Raw genomic sequence first — 22402 nt, forward strand, 5'->3', positions numbered from 1 at the left:
CTCAATAGTTGATACTGCCAGAGACAGAACTGAATTTCTTCCTTGTTTACTCAATACATAGAGTTAGAAGAAAGTATTAACCAAAGGAGGATGTCAAATACACATACTGCAATTAATATTGCCCATATTTTTCAGTTTTAAAATATTAATATTTGTGTCAATGGTAACCCCAGTTACTTGGCTTTAACAAAATATTTTTTAAAGATTATATATAATACCTCGGAGTAATTGGGGAGTGAGTTGTCTGAATTATTAGTCTGTCATACCACATGCATTCTTGCCCTTTGCCTAACTTATACTTCACTCCTTCTATTTGTTGAATGTGCTTTAAATAAGAACATGATAAATCAGTTACAAGTCTAATCTTTTACCTCCAATTCAAATGGCTAGGTCAACAAGAATCTGAAGCTTAACAAGAAGTTAACAGACAGCTCATGAACACAACAGATCATAATATAACAATGAAAGATTTAGGAAAGACACCAAAAGCATATGAGGATACACAGCAAGCAAGCTGGCTCTTCACACATAAGTAGGTATTGCTAAGAACAACTGCTTGAAGATCTCCACTTGATAGCAGGTATGTGCTATGTTAAATAATTTAAGTAATATAAAGAAATTTGCTCATAACTGTTTCTATTGGAAGAAATCTGATAAGTAATAGGAGGTATAAAATAATCATTAGTCCTCCACTCTCTCAACTTTAGTGTACACACTTAATACTTCACTTGGCAAGGATTTTCCCACCAGGACTGCAAAAAAGTTCCTTCATGTAATGAAATTTCAAAAAAGACAATCAATTTTGAATTATTCCCACTACACAAACCAGATGCTATTAACCGACATTAAGAATATGAATCTTTGTATGACTATTCTCACCAAACCTTTGTTTCCAACAACAATTAAATGGCTCTGGACTATACCCTAAATTTATCACTGTAGATATAACAGGTAAAAATGGAGATGTAATAGCAACTTCAAGAAGTACTTAAAATATAATTAACATTTTCTATGGAAGACAAGTTTGATTTGTGTAATATTTTGCAAGCTGTTTAAAATTTCATAAACTGTTAGTTTAGCTTTATAATGCTTTTCATTAATGTCATACAATCTTGATTCTAAGGATCATCTGCTTAGATGAAACAGTGAGGTAGGATTTTCCTTTCCAAGAGGCATTACAGAACACCTCTTCACGTCATAGCACAGAAATGTCAGCACATACAAAATACACCAACAAGGTCTCTCTATCAAGTATTAACTGTTTTTGAATCAACGTAAGAAGCTTTCGGGGCCAAGTCTGCCTCTACCTAAACTTCCACAAAAAGAAGATTCAATACAATGTTAATATAAACAGAAGTGTGTGGTTTCCCATTACAAGCTTGAAAGGTAATTTATTTCTCTTTCCTGGTCTGATGGAATTGCTATTCTGTTTCTCCACAGCTTGCTGACCTACCTTCCTTTTCCGTAGTCTTCTTAAAAACAAAACAAAAAAAACCCTTTGTTCTCATTTTCTCCTCCCTCTTCTCTGCATTCAGCAGCACCATTTCCTATTTTCCCTACCTTTAAATTCCATCCTTGCTGTTCCCTCTATTCTGATACTTGAGCTCCCTTTACTCGCCAGTTCTAACTTTATGAACACTTATTTTCCCTTTTCTGTCCTCTTTATCCTTTCATAGGCACTTGGAAGCCTTCTGTGTTCTGTGATAACAACAGGGTAAACATATGATCTCCATTAAAGTTTTAGTAAATGCTACAGGCATTTATCCCATGGAGAACACAAAGAGAAGGTGATGATTTTAAGTCAGCAACCTTAGAATTTTCTTTATAATAGTTTTCCCTATAAACTCATTCTTACAGGTAGTTTTACAAAAAAGAAAAGTAAATATTCAGTGATGATAAACATGCTGTGGTTTTCTTTACAAACAGAAAATTGTATTTGTTCTACTAATTTTTTTCACCAAATACTCTATTGAAAGAGTACCTATATAAAAAGAGAAACTATTGCTTAAACAAAAATTAATTCCTTGACAACTCTGAACTCAGAGTCAATTCTGAAGTTTTCCTATTAAAGCTTACTTCATGGAAAGTCCACATGAAACGTATTAAATGGTAAACTGAAGTTTCAGATGCAAGATCCCCTGCATTTATTGAACAGATGCATATTTTATGTTAAGACCTGTACTTTTTATGTTAAGCACTTTAACACAAGGACTACTACCCCCTATCTATTACAACTCCTCAGTGTACCTGATCTTCATAAAATAGTTATAGGATGACAAAAAAGTAATCTGAACCTAAAGCAAGAACTTCTACCAATTTAATTATGAATCAGCACCTAATATCTCATTTATTGGAGGTACAAGTTCTTCCTTATGTCAATTGCTCTCTTCATGTTTCATTTCTTTATGAAGTGAAACTAAAGACAGAAAGCATACAATGTATTATTCTTATAGGGGATGTATATGCATTAACATCTATATAGAATGCCTCTGTACTAAAGTTCTTAGTCTTTCCTTCTAAATATAACTTAAAATCTTAGTTTTCTGAACTATCCCAGAATGACCATATATTTTCCCTGAGCCCTTAAACTTAATTAATAACTTCTAAGTATACTAGAGGATAGGTCTTCGAAACTCTAGCTTCTACACAGCAAGATACTATCTACAAAAACTTAACCTATATGAAACAGGGTACATAGTGAAGGGCTGGCTGATAAAGAAAGACACCCATGCAAATACGTGTTTTCAAACACAGATAAGTAACAAACTCCAAGACACGTAAGGAAGCTAATATTTGGAATGATTAAGATTTAATTTAAGAGGGATGCAAAGTGCTTCTTCAGTGTCAGATCTAGCTTAATCTGAGGTTAGCAGTGCATACTAAAGTGATTCAGCTAACATGGAAGCCAACGTTATTTTTAAACAAGAGATCAGGAAAAAAAGCAATAATAGTACAACACCAAGTTCAGGTCTCCTGAAACAAGAATCTGCTTTTCTGCTTTACAGCTGCAATAACATCTTAAGACATTAGGTCTACTTTTTTTTTTTTTTTTTTTTTTTTTTTTTTTTTTTTTTTGAGAGTTGAAAAAGCATTAAAAACAGATCAGTAGCAGGTTTAAGTAAAGACAGGTAACCTGGAATGATAAAAACATCAAGACACAAGCTGGACATAGAGAATAAGTACTAACATCAGCCCTTCCCTCCCCTTTAATAGGGACAAAAAGAAAGAAAAATTGTACATCAATAAAATGCTGTGGTGACATCATAGCTGAGAAATTAACTAATTACAACCCAATTACGAAGTCTAGAAGATGTACTCGTTATACTCCTAACACCTGCAATAAGTACCTCTGGAAGAGTCTCCCTGCCAAGCTATTAATATTAAAGATAGAAACAAAAAAAGGCAGTCTTACTTTTTCATCATCTTCAGAAAAGGGGGCACCTCCAGGAGTCTTATTTATTGCTTGGGCAACACCAATAATTTCTCCATCACTGTTTCTTATGGGCATGCATAAGAGTGATTTGGTCTTGTATCCAGTGAGCTTGTCAATTTCATCATTAAAGCGTCGATCCTTCAAAAGAAAATAAGGAAGTATTAATGTGCACATTATACATCTGAGTTTTCTTCAAATAGCAAAGTACTTTATTTTCCTCAATGTCTTATATAGTAAAGTTATGCTGTTGCATCTGTGTTTTTACCTTATCCTCTTTTAGCTGTTTTTCTTCAGTTAAGATACTATATATATATATATATATAAATATATAAAAGAATCAGCACTTCTTTCTAAAAGGATCAGTACAACGCATTGTGAGTGCAATTATGTAGTCTCACATTTCTACCTTAATAAGAATTAAATAAATGCTTGCCTCTCATTAAAATGAGACATTAAATTTCAGCACAATCAAATCTATCAAAACTAGCACTGTTTCATACTTTTTGTTGCCACTCCTCTATCATGTGGGATCAGAGCGTTGCACATATTGTACAATATCTGAATGGCTTTGGGGTTAGATGTAGTAGTTCTTGCTATTAAGACTAAGTCTAATACATAAAAAAATATATTAAAAAAATAAGTTGCACATAGATAGTCCTTGCTTCAGGTTTAACACACTGATATGGAGCAACTGACATTTTAAAAAAGTCGTTTTACCCTAAAACACTAGAAGTAGTGCCTCATGCCTCAAACAGGTGCTTTAATACTTGTAGGAATTTCAGAATGTAGTAAATTGTAAACAAGGATGACAAACTACCATCTTTATAACCAGTTAGAAATGGAAAATATACATGTAGGGCAACAACATGACATCTTTAGAACAAATTTTATCACTTCAAAGAAGTGCCATTACTTTTTGGAACACTTATTGTGATGAATGACATCCAGCCAAGACTGGTATCTAGAATTAGTAACGTGATCGTATATACACATACATGTTAGTCCACGCTGCCATTTCACATCTGTATTTTGTAGATGCCTGTGATTTCTCCATCAAGCAGATGGAGACACTTGGTGGCCCTACTTCTCTGCCTGCTGCACTTTAAATTTAGTAAAACAGACGAGGCTTGCTATGATGGCTAATATTACAATTGGGTAAAAATGCTTTTTCACAGAAATGCAATAAAAACCTCATTTTTTTTCTGGAAATCTAAGTATAGGAACATTCAACTTTAAAAAGCCCCCTCACGCCAGTATATTTCTCAGTGTATTGCGTAGCTGAAGACATGGCTATGCATATTCCTTGGATTTACAGTTTAAGCTTCCTCTGCAGGACCCACGCAGCTAGTTGCCACTGGAGAAATATTACCATGTAAACAAAAAAAAAAAAGAAGTGTTTAAAAGATGTATTAAATATCTTTTCATACAACTTTCTATGCTTACCAGAAGAGTAAGGGGAAATTATAGTACTTTCGACCATTAAACAGTCTGTTTTTCTTAACCACAATAATGTTTAAAGTAAGAAAAAAAAAAGGCTCAGAGCAAGACTCAAATCTTAAGAGAAAATGACTTTCATTATAGATTGACAAAAGCAAAGGGAAACTGAACTAAACTTCCTTTAAAAACATGGTGGTATACAGAAATCCATTCTGCTCTGCAACTGTACCACTCAAACTGCAAATCAGTGTCTCAAAGAAGCCTGTGAAGTTCAGAAGAGGTAGTGCTAACAGCATCTCCAGTCCACATGGGAGGGGATCATCTTCAATAACCATCAGCCAGGGAGGGAATTTCTGCCATTTCCAGGCAGCAGCTCCGTTCCTCTTGGGTGAAGTTAGCATTCATATTGCAGACAGTTCTGGCTCCCCTAACATGAGAAAACTGAGCTCTTCCACATGAAGCAAGAGCTTTGTTTCCAAAGATTTAGGCAATATTGTCTTCGAAATATTCATGTACATTTGCATCCACTGGTGAAAGAACTATCCATATAGTCCTTGATCTAAGATAAAACTTGATTGAGATGAGGGAGAGAATTCATTATATCTTTACTGACACTAAAAGTTGTCAGACTTTTCCTGGCGATCTTATTCCTACTTTTATTTCCCTGATTGTTGATGTTATAGAAACATCTGTTTCTACCTGTTCTTTGCAGATGCTATAGAAACATTGTTTTAGCCACCTTAGAAGTGACATGATTTAGAAGTAACTTATAATCTGCACTCACTCAACATAATATACACATTTAGTTTATACCTTTGTGCAAATTTTCAGACCCTTTAAGCGTAAGGGATTAATACCAACCATGATATTCATATATAACATTTTTGCCACAGAACACCAAGCTCTTGATTCTGTTTTATTATACCATTCTTTTTTCCCTGTTTTAATTCTATAATTTCATTAGGGTCTGTTGTTCTTCCTTAGACCTATTTCTGCCTCTAGAGCATATTAACAGCCTTTGCTTCCAAGAAGAGCAGATTACTAATCTGCAGTCTTTGATAAGACAATGAGATTCCCTTGAATTATTTGTGCCTAACAGTTTCCTTAGGAGAACCAGAACCCCCATGATGAATGGTTTTTAATAACGACATCAGGGGCCCAGACCTGGCTGATCTTGTGATCTTTCTGCATGCTGCTTGTGCACTTTGATATCAGCTTCAATAGGGGCTGAACTGTTCTGCACTGTACAGAAACCTGCCTAGAAAGGCACGCTACTTATACACCAGAAGTGAACTGCAGTGCAATTATCACACAGTAGGCTTCACCAATGAATAAATTAAGCTTTTTTTCAACTGCTTCTTGGTAATGTCTGAACTAATATTTAGAATTAGTTATTGTGCCTGAAGTATCGATATGCTTAGTGTTACTGAAGAGACACAGACCCTGCTCCGTTTTACTTTCTACAAACTCAGAAGAGCACATAGAGAACAACTGAACTGAAAAGCAGCCTTGGCTAGTAATAGCATTAATTGTAAGCCTTATAAAAAAGAAATCTTCAAGGAAGAGTTAAACCGAAGAGTGAGTTGGGATTTGTTTTATCTGAGCACACAAAAATACTGTAAGACAAGAGGTCAGATTAAAAATTGAGCAAATTTATGTTTAACTAAAAGTTTAAGTAACAAGGTTCACTACAATGAGGATTTTAATCCAATTGTAATTTACAATCTGTTATTTACTCAGGAAAGGGCACTGTCAAAAGCTTCTCCCTTGCTTACAAGTTCTATAACTAGAATAATTTATGTTTACAATAAAACTAGACTAGAGTGACAAGTTATGCTTTTTCATAGGTATGTAGGAAGTCACATTCCATCCTTATTCTGGATGCTGCATTTGTCCACAAAGTTTGTCACACCTGTGGTCCTTGTCCTGTAAAACAAGGAAGCATTTAGGTTCAGTTCTGCGTTTACGAAGACTAGCAATCACCTTTCAGGCACATACAGTGAGTGTAAGGCACTTGATGCACTTTCACAAAAGGGGCAAACCCACACATTAAAAGCATTTCACTACATAATGGGCTTCTCCCCAACAACAGTCACCCTAAATACAGAAGTTGTCTCCCTCAGCAGTACCGCATAGTATGAGAAAACTTTTCACTGCACACAACAAGAAACACCAACATTCTAATTTCTCTGTAAAAAATCCCCATTGGTCCTCTCGCCATCACAATCAGAACAAGTCTGTCAGCTGTGGTAAGCCTCCTGGGATAGCAAGTTTATTTTTAATGACTCAAATCAAGGCAAGGTCTTTTTTGTTCCTCCTATACTGCATTTTCTTTCAAGTGGATTTTTGAAGCCTCCTGTTTCTGTCTTTTGCTGGGACACCTACAATGAAGAATTGAGGCACGGGGATCCTGGAGCAGACAGCCTCAGTCCCAGATATGCAGTGACCTGCTCTGGTGATATTCTCATTGATATCAAATTGCTCACTTATGCTAGAGAACTGGACTACCTTTTGCAGAAGGACATTACATCTCTGGAACAGAGAGTAAAGGTACAGTAAGCATGCTATAGAAAAGCTAATGCGTTTAGTTAGAAAAAGGAAGAGATTGAGACAAGCCTCATCAAGAACTTGGTAGTAAGTAGATGGGAGTAATCAAGATGTCAGGTGAAACTTCGTCCCTAAACTTTTGTGGAAGAGCAGCCAGGAATTTCATTTTAGTGACTTTTGGGAAAGAGTAATGAGGAAGGAGACATGAACAAAAATACTACTTCTGCCAGCATTAATATTGTTGAAGTAAGCAATACACATATAAGAAAGCTGAATGACTAGATGACCTGCATTATGTCCCAAACCTTCCTTTTACACCCCACGCTCCCCCCTCAGCTTTCTTCCATAGCTTATTATATTGTAATAGGATGTACATGGTAGGATCTAGCTGAGAGGTTTAGCTGGATTTAACAGCATCAATAAAAACTCAAGTGTGACCTGTGAAGGCTGAGGAGCTTGTACAAAATTTACATCCACCCCTACTTACAGGGTAGTAACCTTGAGCAAGGAGGCCTGTTTAGCAGCTGATAACAAAGCTGCTAAATCAGAGAGAAGCCCTCTGTTAGGCTGCAAACGTTTTGTGATACAAACTATTATCCCATTTGTTAGACCAGCCCATGGCACAACAAGGTCTTCATCCGTGCTGGGCTTCTGGCTGCTAAGGAATATTAATGTTGATGATACTAATGCAACATTTGCTTTTAAGTTTTTTTTATGATCAAGGCTTATTCAGAAATCAGGGGCAGACCAGATACAAAATATACATATTTTTCAAAAGCCTTCGCTGTAACTATAATTGTACTGGCAGTATTTTCATGCAAGAACACCCAAGAATTATAAAGTCAAGTTTTCCACTGGCTATTAAAAAAAAAACTGCTAAAATTCACGGGCTTTTTTTTTTTTTAATATCTGTTCTATATAATGAGATTTCTAGATGCTAGACACATTCAAAGCATAATGACTGAGGCACTTTGAACTAGAATTTTGGAAATTCCAAAAAGGAACGTTTATTCTGGAGGATAAATCTCACCTTGTCTAAAGCTGTTTATTGATTGTCATTCTTCTGTGGGGAAATACTGCCCTGTAAAATGCAATGGTCAGTCAAGGAAAGATGAGCGCAGGATTGATTCATCAGTTCAAGCACTTGTGTTTCAGCTGTAGGAGCTGTAATACTGCAGTCTCAGTTCTTCTGTACACTAAAGATGTTTCTTTCCTCACTAGCTGAAAAGTCTCATGTTTTTATTCTGTAAAAGGCTAAACTAGGGTACAGACAGTTACATTCTCGAATCATAAGTGTTATCAACATTTGTTAAGAAACATTAAGTTTCTAGTTCCTGTAACTGTGTGAGTAACATTAAAGGGTAGCCTGAAAGTGATCAAGAACATAAGCATCAGAAATGCAAGGGCCTGGATCAGCAGGACATCTTAGTGATGTAGGACATTCAAATTCACCTTTCTAGATCCCTTACCCTTCATCATACCAGCTGAAAAATCATAATACTGCCCATCCCCATGAGCTATCTCGAGTCCTTTGGTCAGACCTCTGTACTCTCATAAGGTTAATTTGTAAATCTGACTGAGAGCTATAAAAATATTGGGCAAGGACTGAAAAAAGTTGATCAGCTGTATCATTGATAGGATTGGAAGTGCAAAGAAATCTAGTAAGGCCCAATCCTCTTTAGTTAGAGAGCAATGACAAATTGGCCATGGAACTGTAATCGCCAAATAACAGTCTTTGATCATTATGAGAACTGAACTGCTATGCTTAGAGGAACTCTACATAAAAATTAAATGCTGACCACAAAGAGGTGAAAATCTCATTAACAAGTCATTTTTTTTTTTTTTATCACTCACTAAAAGCATCTAGACATTTTCTCATGATTCCCAACTTAAAATAAACTCTTCAAAAAAGCTAGCAAGCAGCACCCTTCCACTGAAGGCCACTGGGAGCCTCCATAACTCCCATGAATCAAACTGACTGCCGTGTTCTTGTTCGTAATCTAACTCCAATGTTGGGGGGGATTTAAAGCTATGGAATAAGTTATGGTAGCAATAAAGAATGTTTTAATTTCTGAGCAAAGGTTAAAGAACTGGATTTCAGTTTGATTTTCAGTCTAAGTAGGAGGTTCACAAATTATTAGCAGAAGTACAGTTCTAAACATAGCCCTTGGAACTTGGAAAAGAAAATGAATCTTTATGTCCTTATTCCTTGACTTTACAGGAAGCCAGGCTGCAGCAGCATTGTCACTTGTAGAAGTAGAAAAACTGAAGTTGAAAGACTGATTCAATTTCTTGATCATGTTTCCTATGAGCATAATAGGAAAAGAACAACCCAAAAGACAGCATATTATCCAGACTTAAAGCATAACAAAGTCAAAATACAAATTAAAAGTAAATAAATGAAGGCATCTGCTCTAGATAATCTTCTCTTTAAGGTAAAAAAAATAAAAATCACAAAAGGTGCAAGGTCTGTAATACATAAGGAACAGAAACCAAGCAATAAAACACTGCGGTGGATATGGGCAAAACCTTGTTGAAAATAGTTACTTGTTTTTGGGGGCAAAAACTAAGTAAACCAATCTCTGAAGAGACTTCCTTGTAAGGACTGCTGCAACCATTCCAGCCATCTCCCCCCAAATCCCTAAGGCCCCAGAGACAAAGGCAGCGGGAGAACAGAAGTGTCATTCTCCAGCACCTAAAACCTAATTCTCCCAAGTAAATAAGCACATAGTCCAGTTATCTACTATTTATATGACAGCAATATTTCTTATAAGATAAAATGAGTAAAACAGATAAGAAAGCACGTAACAGCTCAGCAAACCATTTCTTCACTCCCAAAACAATTCCCCAAAAGAGTAGCGAACATTGGCCCTTAAGGTTCTTAACTTCCAGATATAAAACTAAGTCCATATATAATTTAAGCTGAAAAATACACAAGACTTATTGACTTTCTTGGGGGCAAAAAAGAAGTTCACTTGCAATGTTAAAGTTCATGTTTTATTGTTAAATGCATCAGTTTGGGCCTTTTTTTTTTTTTTTTTTTTAAATTTGGTTGGTGGGGATGCATTATCTGCATCCCCATCTGCATCCTGTCCTGACCACAGTTTCATCTACTAGTTAGACAACAGACAAGTAACAGTACACATTGACTACTTATACAAGCACTGGCACAAAATTAACAGAGAAAATAGTATATGTAATTTTTTTTTCTGAGAAAGGAAAAACTATCTTCATAAGCATTATCAAGTTTGTAGACATGAATATCAAGTTAATAAACATAATCACATTTTATGCTTCCTAGTCTGAGCTGATCAACAGCAGGAATAAGAAAAGATTCCTCTGCAGGACAACATTACCCAGGTCCAATACAATTCTGTTCTTCCTTCAAGACAAACCAACATTAGATTGCTGATAGCACTGCAGAAACTTAAGTTGTAGTCTGATCCTGTACAACAGCTGTGCATTCCTGCTCTGTCTGCATTTTTACCAAAGAAGAAACTTGAGAATATTTTTTTCCTCTAATTTTAAATATTTAGAGATCACACTCACTACTGCTTGCTCTATCACAGTGGCTCTCCATGCTCTTGTATGTAATGGGCATGCTGAAGCCCTGCTGGGAACCAGCCACACCACCATACAAGTTCCCACATCATGCCAGCCTCACTGTCAGCCATTTAGTGCCATTCTCCCCAACATACAGGATGATTTTTTGAATTTTATATTTTATTTTATATTTATTATATTATATTTATTTATATTTTATTTTATATTTTTATATTGATATATATATATATTAAAATTTAAACTAGTAAAATAAGATCTTTGAATAATAAATTTAAAGTGTTATTGTGACAAAACAGTAGTTTTATTAACCTTAGCCACACTCATTTTTAAAGGTGTATTGTAGGGACATTAGACATTAAACACAGATTGTACGCAGTTGCTGTTATCCTCCTAACACAACTCTGCTGATCCATGAGCTCAAGCTGTCTATATTTCAGTTTGTCAATAGGGCTGTTGCAGAAAAGTAAAACAAGTTAACTTGTGTAACAATGTATGTATGCTTGCTTGTTTTAATTCTGCTATTCTATAGAAAAATAGCACAATGACATACAAATGTAAATAATTCAAAGTAATATCCATTTGTTTTGGAAAACTGAAAACCAATCGAATAGAATAGCAAAATCCTTTACCAAGCAAAACTAAGGCTTAATTCAGTCTTGTTCTTGTAATGGGATTTCTGCTAAAATTAGAACTGCAGAATCAGACCCTTCATTTTCACCATCACTGACGTACTGTAATCAAATAGATAATTGAACTGTATTATGCTGCACTGCCACAATGCAGCATGCCCTATAGGTGGAAAATATTTCTCCTCTGTCCTGAGAGATTATGATTTTTTTTTTCCCCAAATAGTGTTCTTAGAGACACACACACACATCATTCAGAACATCTTTCTAGTTAGGTACATGTATAAAATTAACAAAGTAACAAACAATAACAGTGTATGCAGAAGACAGCCATGCACCAAATATACATTAGATACTCATTTTTCTAAATAAGATAAGTACAGAATTTACCTAGACAAATGAGCAATAAAGCAAGAGTGCAACTAAAGTCAGATCTGTCTAATGGAGGGGGGGGGGTAGTGAAGCCAGCTAAATGACTAAAGTATTGACATAAATTTGTCTTTCAGCTAGTTTTATCAGTGACAGCAATAGGAAGCTGTGTTTGAATTCTCACAAGGCTCTAAGCAACAATCTTAAATTGTTTCTGTACTTGACTGGTGGTGTAGCAGTGCTGACTTATCCTCTAAACTCCCATTTCATAGTTATTCTCACTTATTTTAAAAAAGTGATTGCCATTTAACATTTAGTTTATGTATATACTCATTCTTTTTAGTTCTTTTTCTACTCCAACTCTTCTACTGAAATGTTATCTTCTCCTTTTACATGTAGTCATATACATATTTTTATTTTTATTTTTTGTTTTACATATTTAAACAACTCCACAGCACAAGAATGTAAGAATTACAGGGTGGTCTGTGTGTGTGTAGAAAATGAAGCATTTAATTAATAAGTGAGCTGTATTAACAGGAAAGAAATTAAGTCTACTTTTTCCTTTGGCTGGAGTTCTTGCTCATTGCTTCTAAAATGAGATATGAAGACCTGTAATGAAGTTACTAAGAGCAACACCAGAAAAGTGGAAAAACATTAAAAATCTATAATGTCTTTAAGTATCATATGTATACTGTATCATATATTACACCGTAGCATAAAGTTGAGGCTATTAACTGCTTAGACTGCATTTCCATATATTCTACTGTTTCAGTGTTTTAAACTTAGTTAAATTTCCTGCAGCCTATCTATAAAAAAGCATCCCAAACCACCACACTGATTAAAGGACAGCAACTCTAAATTAAGTGATGAGAAGCACAGCCTCACCTGTGCCATCAGTTTCACCAGGGAGAACAGAAACAGAGGGATACATTCTCCTTCCCCCTTTCATAGGCCCTGCCTTTTCCACAGTTTAAGCAGAACCAGGAGAGAACCACCAGAAGATGTATCAGCTGCAGCCAGGTAGAAGCAGACCTTGCAGTTAATTTGCAGAGCAGAATACAGAATGGCAATGAGACAAATCCAGGTCAGCCCTTCCAGGAGTAGGGATTCCAAAAGTGCTCCCCACACAAGTGTTACCTCCTCCCTATTAAAACAGATTTAACACACAAGGAAAAAGAACCACTCACTGAAGGGATTCAGAACTCACCTACAGCTGAGACAGTGAACTTCCCTGAGGAGAAGGCAACATCACAGGAGAGGACGCAAAAAGCCACAGATAGGAGTAATCTGGATTACTATTCCCTCTGCATCATACCAGTATCTCTACTGCACCACTCAAGAAAACTTGTACTTGTCATGCAGAAACCACAGCCTGAGGTAACCCTTTTTGTAGCTGCTGGCTTCCAGAATATATTCCTTAAAAAGTAATGAAGCCTGTACCAAGTGTCTAATGCAAGCTACTTGGAACAGAAGGAAAGCAAGAGGCAACTGTCTCTGCTCCTTTAAGTCACCACAGACTCTAGCAAGATGTGAAGCCAGATGAGCATTCAGAGGTTTTTCCTGGAGCCTCCCTATTCTTATTTTTCCACTATTAAAATCTGTGAGGTTTTTATAGTGAGGTAATACAAGCGGATCAAAAGGCTCCAGACCTGTATTCAAAACCATACCCCTTCTTGCCCTGAAAGTACACCGTCATACAACTCACAGCCTCTTTACCTCATGGCATGCCTGCACTCCTGAGGAGTCACAGGCCAGGGAGGGACCAGTTTCCTGCTTATGCTGTGAGGAAATTTTACCAGGAGCTGAGGAAAATAAACCTAAAAATGTTTATGTCTTCAGATAAATAAGCCAACTAACTGATATGCTAATGAAGTATGTAAGTTTGACAGGAAAAAAAAAAGCCTCACAGAACTAGACAGAACTAGCCCACAGACATTCCCTGGAAAGGAGAGCTAAAAGGCTGTTATGACTACCACACTTCTTTTGGTAACCAAGGGTATCAGGGCACTAAGTACTTACTCTGACAGTAAGAAAACAGGCCACACATTTAATAACAAACGAAAAGGATAAAAAAAGTGCACAAAAAATACCAGCATGCTGATTCCTTGAAGTCTTCCACACGTAGGCTTGCCTGGGAGCCTGCACCCCTCACCACCTGCATCCTCGCACCTCCTCATACCAGCACCAAAATCAGGCAGCACAACATGCTTCAGCACTGACTTTAAGTGCATAAGACCCACACCACCGCTTGTAACTTCCCAGCAACAGCAAATTATTGCAAAACTCTTTACACATGAGTGGGGAGCAGGTTCCAGTCCTAGCTTTTGCCTCAGGACTGTGTGGACTTGCATTAAACAGGCTCCACCTAGGCACCTTGCACCCAGTTGCTGCCAACCCCCTGATTTTTGTCTCTAACCAGCAAGGGATGCATGCCCAGGTGCTGAGCAGCCATGAAGTGATGGCCTAGGTGGGAGCAGCTGGCCCTGTCATGGTGAACAGGCAACCGCCATCCTGGCCTGTGAGGTAACTTGGCCTGCTCCACACAGGTGAGAGGTGGGTTTGCTCCACCACGGTACCTGCAGCCTGTCACCAGCAGCACACAGCATGTTGTGTGGCCCAGGAAGTTTTACATTTCAGTCAGAAACTGCTCCCTGAGAAGGCTCACAGGCCATGGGAAATGAAATAAGGTGCAGGGGCCTCAGAGAGCCTCACATAGGCAGCAGCTATGCCTCCCTACCTCTGCGGCTGCCGCTGTGGCTCTCAGATGTGGATGGCACAAGGCCACTTCCTAGAGACTCATAACTTTAATGTTTCCTAAATTTTGCATGGTGGACTGAGGTGCCCTTTCCTGGAGAGCATGTTTGAGCAATTTAGTTCTTTACTGTTGTAATTATCTCTTCTGTTCCCTGTGGTGCTTCCTAGTAATGTTTAATGCACAGTAGAAGTTGTTCTAACTCATTTTTTTGTGTATTACATGGAGATTGTCTGCTTGCCATGTTTTGTGGTCTCTGAGGGGCAACCTCTGTCCTTGCTGAGAGCTGGTGTGGAAATACATGCAGCAAGGGCTAGCGCCAGCTGCTCCAGCACTGCTGATCAAGGCAGCTCCTAAGTGCTTCTGACCCACAGGACCAAACCCTCACAGGAATTCCGTAGATGCTCTTTAGAATGGAAAGAGATGCACTGATAATTCTGATAGTAAGAAGCAGTTAACCTGTGTGATAAGATGTGGCTCCCATCTGCTCATCACCACCTATGCCAACACCTCTTACTTGGGAAAAGCCAGGCTAAAGAGTTTGCACCTGTAAGCAGTAACTCTGTATAACTGTAATACCATCCAACACAAGCAGAAGAAAATGAATGTTCCTAGGTTCCTAGCTCCTACAAAGTTCCTAGAAAAATGACACAATCTTAACACCTGTGCCCAGGTGATCAGGAATTTTTTAAGATTTCTTCTAACAGAGTGTGTTTGCAGTAGTTGCATGCCATTTGGCCTAAACTTGACAGAGAAAACAGTGAGATCAATGTTTTCTGTTTTGCTTTATTTTAGTTTTTATAGTTAAATGTTTTAGAATAATTAGCTATTGTTCTTGTTAAAGACTTGAGCTGTTCTGAAAATCATTTCTGATTATTTTTACTGACCCTTCTCTAGCCTCCAAGAACCCATGCCTTAGTGTAAATCCTTTTAATACTTCTCTCTTTTTTTCCCCACTTCATTAAGACATCCATCTGGTAAGCCATTTTATCTTTATTTAAAGCTATATTTTAAATTCTAAATTTAACATAAGGTATATTGAAAACTTTTTTTAGCTGACATTGGCAAATGGCCAAACATTTTTCAATGCTTCCTGATGTATGCTTACTAATCTTACTAAAGAGTAGGATTTTTTCACTAGTTAGAAAGATGTGGGACGCTATTATCTCTAAACTTTTACACAGATTAAGTTATAACAATAGCCAAACATTCCTTAAGATTTATTTTTTTATTTATGTGATACTCTAAAAGATGGAACAAAATAGAAGCGATCAGGAGCCTCAGCTGAATGTCACAGAAGATCTGTACGAAGGGATGACATGAAAAATACACAGATTTAATTAGAAAAAAAAAAAAAGTTAAATTTTTGAACAACGCATAAGACCTGCAGATAAAGGTTTAATATTGCCTCTGCCTACATACTTACAATATATTTAATACATTTCATACTCAAGTGCAAAAGCTGTATCTATGCTCTGTTAAAGGAAGTCTCAAAAGGACACTTGGGTCCTAATTTCCTTGACAGTATAATGGTGTTTGATTCTTCAAACACATATGCTCAAGACATACCGCATTATTTGCATAAGAGTAAGGGCTCAGTAACGCTTCCCAAAATTAATACAAGGGAAGGATCCAAGGCCATATTTTAAAGCTTAAATTTACTAGGAGTCCAATCTACAACTAGATTACTTCCAGGATAAAAAGTTTTAGACTGCCTCCAAAATGCAAAGAGAGTATGTATCTCCATTCCTGTTCCAACAAATTCCGTAGTACTAACTCTTACAGATTAAATAAAATATATTACAAGTTGTTATACAGTTATAAAACCTCACCTTCAGCACATGACTTTGCACTGTGGTCAATAAAACTTTGAGTCATGAATGAATCCGGCAATTTCTGAACCAGGTGTTTAACATTCACCTAAACTTTTCCATAAATTAAATATTTGTCAAATTATCTGATGCTGTGGACCTCCAAAACGTTTGGTCAATTACTTCACATAAACTTCATAGATCAAATTACCATGAGGCATCCAAAGTTGTATATTATTAAAAAAAATCCAAACTGTGATACAGTCCTCAATACATAATATTGATTCCAAATCTTGTATCTAGCTATGCACATTCAATTAATTCAGTTTACGTGAGCAGGGTTGTAAAGACAGACCCACTGACAGTAATAATCACAGAAAAGCCACAGCCTATTATTTCAAATATGTTTTCTTTTTTGAAAAATATGTGTAATTGAAAATCTTATGCTATCTTTGAAAATGACACTGCAAATCATTTACAAACTTCCTAAGCCTATTGAACTCTGTATGGGGGTACAGGTAACTGCCTGCATGAAGCACACTGTAGGAAATGACAGGATTTAAATGTGTATGTTATTCCCATGAAGTCTCATTAATGCCAGTAGTAGCTGGCAATAATCTGTGCACAAACTGGCCACCCAGTCCATACTAGTTGATAGGACTTCCAGTCACTTCAACTAGTATCTGATCGGACTCTGAGAAAATAAAGATGTCTACACAATAATAAGACAAATTTCCCAATATTGTAAATGAGGTAATTAATGATATGGAAGTATTTTTACTTTTTTTTTTTTATTTAAAAAACAAGCAAAGAGACTTTACTCTAGAGGTGCTAGTCTGACCTATTACAAAAAAGACCTTTTCTTACCAAATAAGTATCATCAACATAAACATTCTCTTCAGTGGACAAAATGGTGCTGCTCTCTTGCTTCTTTTTCTCCAACTTCATCTGTCAGCCTGACAAAGTTTCCTGGTAGTGCTTTTTTTTTTTTTACCTGATGGTTGATTAAAAACTTCCATCATCAGTGGCAATGCTGACAAAAATCATATAATCACATCTGTTAATTTTTAAAGAGCTGTATTGTGAGCACTACAATGATCTGAGGTGGAACAGCTTCTTTGCGTACACATAACTAGCCTTCCTTAGGGCTCTTTATGCTATTAAATTAGAAAGGTCTCCTTTTAATGATGCACAATGGTTATATACATGCCAGGTAAGAGAAGATAAACTGTACTAACTAGGGAACATAACAGAAAGCATATCCCTCATTTTATTAGCAAGAAAAACTTTCATTAATGTTACAAGGTCTGAAGTTTCTGATGTACTGGAATTGTTCAGAAGTAACTCCATGGGAAGTGGTGAAGTTGCAACTGATAATTACAGGAGAAACTTAGCTCAGAACTTTCCCTTCTACAGTAACTAATGTACATAGGGCTTAGACATACAACAAAGTGTATTATTTATTATAATTGATTATAAAGAATACAAGCCAGGCAAAAGTACAATATAAATAGTACTGGGAATGGCAACTGCGTGGATTGTTTTCCACTGTTCTCTGCGAACCAGCCAAATAGACAAGCTGCTGGGCTTCTTCATAGGGAAGGGAATACAAAATGAACACACACTTAAGGAAAGTAACAGTCCCTTAGGACTAGAAAAACACCCTGCCTTTCCAGTGGCTTTCTCACCTCCAAAAGAAAAGGTGTTTGGATCTATCCAGAGTTAAGAGACACAGAGCTCTTTCCCAGCCAAACTCAGATATCCTTAATCTGTTTATTCACCTGAGACTATTGAGAATATCTTCTGCTTGCCCCCCAAGAGCAGAAATTTTGGGAAGTGTACAGTTTTAGAAAGTTATAAAAAAAAAAAAATCAAATGGTAAGAGAAAGTGGATAATGGGTAAAAAGGAAAAAAGAAACTAAGAAAGCAAGCTTAGATTTTTTCAAAGGTGATCCAACAGTCAGTCATTTTAGGCTGACTATTACAGCCTTTTTGCCAAGCTCTAGTCTTTCCTTTTTCTGTGGGCTGGAAACCTCTCAGTCCATATCTGTGATGAGCTTAGTATTTTTCACTGGTTGATAAATACATAAATATTCAGCCAAAAAAAAAAATAGCCCAGCTCTTCTGTATTTCAAACAAAAAGTATCCAATCTTATTTTCAAGTTTCTTCCTTGTATGGTTTGTTATTAAGCATCATCCCATTTTTTTAAATGTTTGTGTTTGGAATTATTCTAGAGCAAAGTTAGACATCGAACGTTTTTTACCTGAATTATTAAGGACACGCATCTCCCACCTTTCTAAGATTTTCCAAGATCCTCATTTATAAAATGGGTGGTTCTGTGGTTCTTAATTTTCTACAGAATCTTAAATTGCTGGTAGTGTCTCACGCTAGTACCTAGCAGAAACAATCCCTAGGACTGAGACAGAAGGTGGTAAATCTGACGCTAGTAAACTGAATGCACTGTTTTGCATTAACACTCTCGGGACAGGGCACTTCTGTCCCTGCCAGAATTTTTGCCCTGAAGCCAGGACTGCATTTTCACAACTCAAGCTGAAGCCTCTGTAAAAATACAAGGTGGGGGAACTCCTCGCAATGGGATTAACGGAGATGGTTTTATCACTCCAAGAAAGCGGTTTGAAAATACACGCCATGCGGTCTGAGTGGGCACATGCACCGGTGAAAACATACGCTCTTTAGGAAGCCGTGGAGATGACTTCGGCAGCGAGCAGGCAGGGAACGGTAGGCGACACCGAGCCTTACGGCTACAAACATTGGCAGTGTCGCGAGCATCTTTTTAAACTTTTCTCCGGCGGATCCCAGAGGACTTTCTGAAAAGGCGTGAAGCCGCCGAGCGCTCCCGGGGAACCCAGCGGGCGGCTAAACGCGACCCCTGCCGCCCCGAGGCAGGCAAGGAGGGAGGGAAGGAGACCGTGGGGCGGCAGGAGGGACCCCGAGGGGCCCCGACGGGGCAGGAGGGGCCGCGGGGAGCCGGGGACCCGCCCGGCTCCTACCTGGTAGGCGTCGGGGATGTTGACGGTCTCTCCGTGCTCCGCCACGTAGCCGATGATGCCCTTGCCCCAGGGCACCTGCACCTCGTTGCTGTTCTCGGTGGAGCCGCAGGGCAGCAGCGGGGTGCCGGCGTGCACGTCGAAGAACTTGGAGACCAGGCTCTTCTTGCCGGCGGCCGCCCCCTCCACCAGGAAGAGGGACCCCCGGTCGGCGTCCACCATGAGGCAGACGAAGATGAGGATCTTGTAGCTGAGGCTGGTGAGGTCCAGGTCGTTGGAGATGTCCTTGACCAGCTCCAGGAAGAACTGCCGCTCGTTGTGCTCCTTGAGGTAGCGCTTGTAGTCCAGGGCGGGCGGGGGGTACTGGGGCAGGCTGACGCGGGACTCCAGCAGGGCGCTGAGGATGTGCGCGGTGGTGGGGGGCAAGGAGCTGGCCTTCCGCAGCAGGGCCCGCCGCCGCACGCTGCTCAGCGGCTCCTGCGCCCGGGCGTGCACATGCTCGTCGTAGGTGAGGTTGACGTGGATGGCCTTGGAGCGGGCGAAGCTCTTCCGCAGCTCCTTGTGGGACGCCCGCCGCTGCAGCCCCCCGCCGCCGGGGCCGCCCGCGCTGCCCCAGCCGCCGCCGCCGCCGCCTCCCTGCCGCTCCTCCGACGGGCCGCCCGCGGGCGCCTTGGGCACCGAGTTTCTCCTCTTCAGCCACTTCTCCACCAGCTCCGGGTGCCTGTCGAGGAAACTTTCCACCGCCGCCACGTCGAGGCCGGCGTCCGCCGCCATGGTGCCGGCGGCGGGGGCGGCTCAGGCCATGCCCCGACGGGCGCCCGGGCGCAGGGATGGGAAGGGAAGGGAAGGGGGGATGGAGGGAGGGAGGGACGGAGGCTGCCGGCGAGCGCCGCCCCTGGCTCTTGCCCGGGGGCGAGGGCTCCTCCTCGGGGGCGCGCCTCCTCCTCGCCCCCCTCTTTACTAGTGGTAGTATCGTGCGTGTCAGCCTGGGCGCTTCTGCTGCTGCCCGGCTCCCGGCCCTCCTCCGCTTCTGCCCCCTCCGTCCGGGGCCGGCTCCCCGGCGGGCGCTGCCTCCGGAGATGCTCCGGGAGCGGCGGGGCGAAGCCCTCCTGCCAAGTGCTGCCAGCGCTGGCGGCGGCTGCTGCGTAACCCAGCCGGCGGAGCGCCGGGGAGGGAGGCTGGGGAGGGCGGGGGGAGGACGCGGGGGGGCGGCGGGCGGAGGGGGCGACGCGGAGCCCGGCTGCCGAGGGAGGCACCGCGGGGCGAGGCGGGGCTGCACCGGGGGGACACGGAGCGAGGTGGGGGGGGGGGGGGGGGGGGGAGGCTCCGCAGCTCGTTCGGGAATTCGGGAGCGGGGAACGGGGGGGAGCTTTTGTCTGCCCACGCGTGTGCGGGGAAGGGGCAGCCTCCCGCGGGGTTGCGGGAGAGGCGGCGCGGGTGCTCCCGTTACAGCGGGTTAATTTATGGCAGCGTTTGCGCCACTTGAGCACTTCAGAGGACGGGCGGAACGAGCGGAGCCCTTGGGGAGAGACCGGCTGAATTCCCGCTCCGTGCGGGGCTGGGTGCCGGGGGGCCGGCAGCGGGGTCCCGCGGGGAAGCCGCCCCCCGTCGGGGCCGGGGGCTCTGCGGCAGCGGCTGCCAGACGGAGAGCGGCCCCATGCACCGAGCAGCCGGAGCGGGGTTATTTTTATGCGCACGTGGAGCACGTTTCAGTGTTAAATCGATGCCTACGCACAGGCGATTGAAAAAAAAACACAACCAACACACCGCGGAGTCATGGATCCTAACACGTGAAAAATGTCTTTCATGCGCTAAGCACAGACTGAATGAAGGCGGCTTCACAGAAATTCATGAATGGGAGCTCGGGCGGCCGGGGAAACGCACGGGCAAACCCGCGATCAGCGGGGATCCCGAGCTGCCGGGGTCCTTGCCCCTGCTGCAGCCCCTCCGAGGCAGGAGCAGCGGGGCTGGGGGGCACACGCGTGCCGGGGGGCTCCGTGCGCAGGCACCGCGGCTCGGAGGCTGCTCGGGGAGCGGCGGACAAAGGCGGCCGCCTCCCGCTGCAGCTCGCCGGCTTCGGCCGTCCCCCGGCCCCGCTCCGCGCCCGGCTCCCCCCGCGCAGGGGCGGCTGCAGCAGGCGGCCGCCGCCCCGCTACCGGCCCGCGGCGAGGCGGGGGCGCGCAGGCGCGCCGGGTTGGGGGGCGCCCCCCTCCGAGCACCCCCCGCCGCTGTTTTTTGGGGGAGAAAGAGCGGGGACGCCGCTTGGGGAAACGCCGCCCGCGCAGGGCACCGCCGGCCCCTGCCTGGCCTTTCCTGTGGCATTTGCTTTGTGGCAGCGCTGGCACAGACGCGCCGCTCGCACAAAGAAATAGCTCGAGCTGCCTGGCAGGCACACCTCCGTCTCTCAAGCAAGGCCCTCTGGCAGCTACGTACAGTTGAAATAATTGTGCGTAAATAATTTTTACCATCTCAGTGTAGTGAGGTTTGGCTTGAGCGCTCACACCAGGGTTTTAGTACAAAATGGTTACTGTGCAGCAGTGCTGCACGCAGACACTTGAATCAATTCAGTGTTTCTGTGAGGTTAGGGATAGACAAGCCTTAATTCTTCACACAGTCTTGTGGTGTCTTTAGTTTACTTCTGTATTTATTTTTATTTTTTTATTGTGTGCTTTGATTAAAGCAAAAATCTGCATGTTGGCAATTTCTCAAAAAGAATCAAGACTGCAGGAAATAATGAATGAAGAATACAGACAACAATTTACTGTAATACCTTAATTGTATAGAACTCTGCAACCCCAAATTTGTGTGCAAATTATACTCATCTCTTTTAAAGACAAAATGTGACAAATATTAT

General features: G+C 41.0%; 1 protein-coding gene across 1 annotated transcript in view; it reads right to left on the reverse strand.

Annotated features, from left to right (window-relative positions):
• The window catches only part of PDE11A (phosphodiesterase 11A), a 134798-nt gene extending 114107 nt beyond the window's left edge, over window positions 1–20691 (reverse strand). The window contains exons 1-2 of the mRNA XM_068685803.1: window positions 19552–20691; window positions 3413–3571 (exon numbers count right to left, since the gene is read on the reverse strand). Coding sequence (XP_068541904.1) covers window positions 3413–3571; window positions 19552–20322 — 930 coding nt within the window. The 5' untranslated portion in view covers window positions 20323–20691. The remainder of the gene's footprint in view (window positions 1–3412; window positions 3572–19551) is intronic.
• Window positions 20692–22402: the final 1711 nt, after the last annotated feature.

The sequence above is a fragment of the Anas acuta genome, chromosome 6 (assembly GCF_963932015.1).
Source record: "Anas acuta chromosome 6, bAnaAcu1.1, whole genome shotgun sequence".
Classification (NCBI taxonomy): domain Eukaryota; kingdom Metazoa; phylum Chordata; class Aves; order Anseriformes; family Anatidae; genus Anas; species Anas acuta.